A 6,000-nucleotide genomic window follows, 5' to 3' on the forward strand; every position below is an offset into this window, starting at 1 on the left:
GAATCTTAATGAATTGACCACTTCAAGCATGTCTCATGAGAAGAAAGAAATCTTACTGGAATTTAAAACACATGGTGACTAGGCTATCCCAAAAGCTCTGCTAAAGCTTTGGAATTCTAAGACTTTTGTTGAGACTGCAAAGATCCCTGCTGAAATCTGTCAGGATAACTTGGTGTCAGGGTCAAAAGGCTGAATATGTTGGTATTCTGTTGAAAATGGTGGTTCATGTTGGGTTTTTCCCTCTTCTAGGTATTAGAGCAACGGACTTTTTTGGAGCTTTCTATATGAGCAACACAACTGATGTAGAGATGGCAGGTCTGGACTGTGATAAAACAATAACAGTGGAATTCAAGCATGATGATAAATTGAGTGAAGATAGTGGTGCACTGCTTCAGGTGAGGGGGGAGGCTTTGTAGAAGAAGTGAGTTGGTAATTGAACAGAATTATTAGACACTTCTTCAAGGAATTTTTTGTTCTTTCTTTCTGCATCTTACCATACCTTTCCAGCATACTTGTTCTGAGGGTGACCTAGACTGCTTCAAACCACTGTCCTGTCTTCTAAGACCAGGTCCCTTAATACAGCTGCTAAAATTGCTGCTTGTTACCTTTCATTGACCCTGATTCTTAGCATGTACTTCTAGCTTATTGTCCAAGTCTTTTATGTAGTTACCTTATTTGTTTTTGCATCTGAGTCCTAGCTTTTAATAAAGTATAGTGTAACCCTGCCCTTCTTAGTGTAGCAGGACCTCATTTCTGTGTCTCCTGGCATTTTTGTCTCCTGCAGTGTGCTCTGCTGTATACGAGTTGTGCAGGACAGCGACGGCTCCGCATTCACAATCTCTCCTTAAACTGCTGCACGCAGCTTGCTGACCTCTATCGGAACTGTGAGACTGACACCCTCATCAACTATTTGGCTAAGTATGGTAAGGGTAAACATGGAAATGAGAATGGCAGCCTTTAACTACTGCTAAAATGCCTGTTTTGTCACCCAGTGACACCTGTTTATTCCTCCTGCTTCAAATGTCTGGTGGCAGTTCTGACACTTCAGTCTGTTATGGGAAAGAGCATAAAGCTGTGATGATTGTATTGCTGCTTAGGACGAGAGGTACAGATAGAGAGTGTAGACTTATTCTTCATACAAATTATTTTCCATATGTTTTTAATAACAGTTTGTATTGCCAGCTGTCTGAATTCATCCTTGTATTTATTTTTGGGCTGTTCTAGTTCGTTCCTTAACTGTTGCAGAATTTTGCTTTCGCAATAGGAAATGGTGGCCCTTGTTCATAGATATGAGTTAAATATCATTCACTTATGCACTGTGCCCTATTTACCGTTTCTACCTTGCAGTAAAAGCCTAGAAATCCAATAGAGATTGAGAGTTGTGTATGTTTATTGCCATTAAAATTAAGGAAACAGGCAATTTTCAGACCATTAATAGAAGATGGTCAGTCTATAAAAAGAGTTTTTATAGAACGCCATACTTTCAATTATCATAAGTATATTTTAAGTCATAGGCGATAGAGAGTTCAAGACTATGTAATAAAAGGGAGTAAATGAGCTTCTTCAGGTTTTCAGTAGGAATATATCATCATTTTCCTACAAGTTTTAAGTGGGAAGAATAAAGGCTTCCATAAACAATAGTTGTTTAGATTTCCTTTGTGGAAGTACTGTTGGGGTTTGCTGTTCTTGAGCAATCACTTGACAGCAGTCCATCTCTTTCCTCTCTCTGTGCAGCATATCGTGGAGTCCTGAGTAGTCCAGTGAAGACTGTACGGGATGCACTGATCAACCAGTGTGCCCAGATCCTAGCCTGCTATCGAAAGAACTGTGCTAGTCCCTCTTCTGCTGGCCAGGTAAACTCCAGTGCTTTCACTTGAATCCCAGGCTTGAAAATTAAAAGGTGATGACTGCTTCTTCTTACTTAGCCTGCTCAAAAAAAGTCAATTCCTTTCCTCAGCAGAAATTTGCAAAGAGGAGACTCAGGAAACTAGATACAGTGCTACAAGTAAAATTATAGTTGAGAATGGCTTCTTGGACATCTGTCTGGAGCCCAGGGAGCACTGCCTGCCTCAGGGAAAGGTTTTATGTTTCTTTTGCAGTCCATGATATAAGTAGACTATCAGCTTTCACTCCTCATGGCTGTACCACACTTTGCTGGTTCATGCAAGTCTCTTTTTGTCAAACATAAGCTTATTCAGTGAGACAGCTGACCAGCTTCTGTCTGCTTGTGACTTTTAGCTCATCCTCCCTGAATGCATGAAGCTGCTTCCTGTGTACTTGAACTGTGTGTTGAAGAGTGATGTTCTTCAGCCCGGCCCAGAGGTCACAACGGATGACCGTGCCTACATCCGTCAGTTAGTGACATCCATGGACGTGGCTGAAACTAATGTTTTCTTTTATCCCAGGCTTTTGCCCCTGGTGAGTAATTCAAGATCTGCTTAGCACTTGAGGCTTGCTGTTGTCTCACTGACTCATCTCAAGGAATGGCATTTATATTTTAGCAAGGGAAAGTGATTTGAGAAGTATTTGGGGATCTGCCATCTGGGCTATTTCACTTAATTTTGCTCAGCATTACTGCACCTTGTAAATTTCTTGGAGGATACTTTTTTCCTGAGCTGTAAGCATATGACTAGTGACAAATAAGACACTTTTGACTCTTTCATAGTCTTTTTTAAAAGTCCTAAGGCTTACAACTTTGTGTAGTAACTTTCATTATTTCAAGGTAATTCCACATACTGTTCAGACTTTTCATTACCATAGTTGCTGGAATAACACTAAAAACTGATTACATTCCTACTCCAGGGGGTGATATTTGAACTTGAGTCTTTCCACAGAAGCCTTTTGTTCTTTTTTGCTGACCAAGTCTCTGAACTGCTTCTGTGTCACTTTGAGTAAGAAAACTAAGGAAAATTCCACTTCAGTCACAAGAGTGACTACTTCTTGAGAGTCCTAGAAATGAGAAAATCATTGGTGTCTTTGTGGCAGAAATTTTCAAGACTTCCTAAAATGTTCTTTTTTTATAACTTTTATTTTACTTTAATTTTTATTTCCCTGTAAAACAGACCAAAGCAGATGTTGACAGTGATTCCTTGCCAGCAGCCATTCGGAACTCCGAGGAGCGTCTCTCCAAGGGTGACATCTACCTGCTGGAGAATGGGCTGAACATCTTTGTGTGGGTGGGAGTCAATGTGCAGCAAAGCCTGATCCAGAACCTCTTTGGAGTGTCATCCTTCAGTCAAATTAGCAATGCCTTGGTGAGCTGGATGGCAGTGTGGAAGCTAGAGTCTGTGATAGTCACTCAAAACTTAAAACAATGAGCAAGCCAGCAGAAAAAAGAGCATTTAATTTTCATTAATAGAAATGAGAGAAGCACAGATGTGTGAAATGTTGATAGTCTGGGCATGTCAGGCACGCTTTTGCCTAAGTTTGTTTGACAAGTCATATCATTAACAGTGAAGAGAACAGTTGATATCTAAATGGAATAAATAATTGATGTCTAATTCTGATTTCATGTTATGTTCTCTTCTAAGTAGTCGAAGTCCAAGAGATTGTATGCTAATGGGGTAGATATTTCTCTACCCTTTTACAGTATGCCAAAACTGCTGACTTCTGTTTAACATTGCTCTATTTCCCAAGACTAATGGGGATTGGATATCTTTCATTCCAGAGTACCCTGCCAGTCTTGGAAAACCCCTTTTCAAAGAAAGTGCGGTCTATTGTTGATATGCTTCAAGGGCAGAGATCCCGCTACATGAAGGTAAAAAAGTCCCCCATTTACAGCTTTAAATCCCCTTCCCTCTTAGTAGAGTCAGGTGATGCCTGGTGATGCTGCAGTCCTGAACTTATTCTTCCCAATCTCATAAATGTTATGCAAAGTTTTCAATAATCTGAAAACAAATTTCACTAGTTTTGGAGTTTTATGCTTACCATAGTTCTAAAACTTCCTTTTTTCAGACCTATTACAATACACTACTATATAAACTACATATATGGTATTTTCCTTCTATTTAGAAAGGATTGAGGCTTAACCCAACTAAGTTACGGAAGTCAAAGCACATAAGCCATATATGCTGTGATTCTGGCTGGCTGTCTTTGGACTTTTGAGCATTTAGCTTTTTGCTCCATTTTCCCCATGAAGATTAATTCTAATAGCTACTCACTGTTGGTTTTGTTCTTGTTTTGTTTGGTTTCTTGTAGTTGATAATTGTGAAGCAAGAAGATAAGCTGGAAATGCTGTTCAAACACTTTCTAGTGGAGGACAAGAGTCTGAGTGGGGGGGCTTCATATGTGGACTTCCTGTGTCACATGCACAAGGAGATTCGGCAGCTACTGAGCTAGAGGAGTGAGTGGTGCTAGAACTCAGCAGTGACATTTCAGTCTCCACTAATGACCTGATCAGAAGGCCCAGCGCCCTCAAAAAGGACAACATAGAAATCTGTACAATTCCATAATTTTTAATACACGTTGCATTAGCAGAAATCCTTTCAACCTTTCCCAATCCCATATGAGAGATGAAATATTTTCCTGGTGAGGGCTAAAAAAAAAAAAAAGGCCTTTGATACCAGGTCTTTTATTTGCATCTAAATTGTTTCCTGTGCTTGGCAGGAGTTCACCCCCCACCCCACCCCATGCTCGCTAATCCTGTTGTAATGAATGTAGGGTTTTTTTCAGTTCACTGTACATGATTCAACATTGGGTGAAAAGCGATAACTCTTCAAAACTTCTGGTAGCTGCTGTGCATTTGTGTGGGTGTGTGTGCATGCTCCAAGTGTGAAGAGGATGCACAGGTGGGGAGGGCAAGAGGCAGGTCAGGTGATGGGAGCTGGAGCAGCCAAACATTTTGTGTCTCCTTTAAGGAGGGAAACATGATCTGTCAGAGCACAGATGTATCATGTGGCTGTCCAAACCAGAAAGCCATGAAACATGAAATGAGTGGTAAGCCAGGAGGCAGCAGGGCAAACTTCTCTCCACTATCTTCCCCGTACTATAAGTTGCTGTGCAGAACTGTAATGGAGTAATCAGTAGTTAAGTGGGCAAAAATCAACAGCTTCTGAACAGTGTAGGGGTAGAGACGGTACTTCCTATTGTTTGTGTGGTGACTCCTTTCCTTCTCATTGCACGGCTCTGTATTGTCCTACTCAATCCATGTTCCATGACCTCTCCTGCAGAGTTTACCTGTCTGTCAGATGGTGGTGGGAACAAAAGCTTCTTAAACTTAAGCAGAAAATACCTTTAACAAGGTGATGAGGGACTGTGTAGGAACTGAATGATAAGGAAGTGGCCATTTTCAACCATATTTTTGTGAATCATAGCCAACAAGCAGGAATTTGATTTATACTGACATGAATTTGAGATTGCTTTGTACCCTGGAACACAAGGAAGGGGATACAAATCCTTAAGATTTAGACTACTGTAATAGGTATTGCAAGTACCTGATTTTGGCTATTGACAGCACCTGGGCCATAGCAAAGAGTTTCATTACTGGGTGTTTATACCCTCCACATTCTGTCTACTGATCAGCTTGCACAAAACCTTTTATAAGCCTGTTTGTTAAACTAAAATACCTCAGACAGATTAATCCATCCACTTTGGCTGCTCTGCTGCTCCATTTTGCAAGGGTGGATGAGAAGACTCCTGTGAAGAGGGAGCTAGTGTAATCAAATTCAGAATTCTAAGGGCTTTGTTTATTTACTTGTGAAAGGGGGCTTGTATATTTTAACTTGAACACTTAACAGGTGTTCTTCCAATACCCAGGAGTTTAAGCTACCAATAGCACTGAAAGTGAAAGGAAGAATGTGGATGGATTAGAGAACATGTTATCTGGGCATGATATTTCATAGGAAAGTCCTTGTTAAGATCAGAAAAATATCTGGCTGTGGTTTTAGTTCCATATCCTGTAGCATGTATATAAATCCATTTTTCTTCTAATGCTGCTAGTTTGTCTTCCCTCCCATCACTACACAGAAAGGGGAACATGAAAATTGTAATGGTGACACTCTT

At 40.4% G+C, this 6,000-nt stretch overlaps 1 protein-coding gene across 6 annotated transcripts in view; it reads left to right on the plus strand.

Moving 5' to 3' along the window:
• The window catches only part of SEC24C (SEC24 homolog C, COPII coat complex component), a 30,274-nt gene that overhangs the window by 23,775 nt on the left and 499 nt on the right, over positions 1-6,000 (plus strand). For 5 of the 6 annotated variants that reach the window (XM_031061927.1, XM_031061931.1, XM_031061912.1 and 2 more), the window contains 7 exons: positions 250-395; positions 785-923; positions 1,735-1,853; positions 2,239-2,418; positions 3,063-3,254; positions 3,668-3,757; positions 4,198-6,000. The exon at positions 4,198-6,000 is cut by the window's right edge and continues 499 nt beyond it. In XM_031061927.1, coding sequence (XP_030917787.1) covers positions 250-395; positions 785-923; positions 1,735-1,853; positions 2,239-2,418; positions 3,063-3,254; positions 3,668-3,757; positions 4,198-4,338 — 1,007 coding nt within the window. In that variant the 3' untranslated portion in view covers positions 4,339-6,000. The remainder of the gene's footprint in view (positions 1-249; positions 396-784; positions 924-1,734; positions 1,854-2,238; positions 2,419-3,062; positions 3,255-3,667; positions 3,758-4,197) is intronic. The other variant, XM_031061917.1, reaches the window with a different exon arrangement.

The sequence above is a fragment of the Geospiza fortis genome, unplaced genomic scaffold (assembly GCF_000277835.1).
Source record: "Geospiza fortis unplaced genomic scaffold, GeoFor_1.0 scaffold130, whole genome shotgun sequence".
Classification (NCBI taxonomy): Eukaryota; Metazoa; Chordata; class Aves; order Passeriformes; family Thraupidae; genus Geospiza; species Geospiza fortis.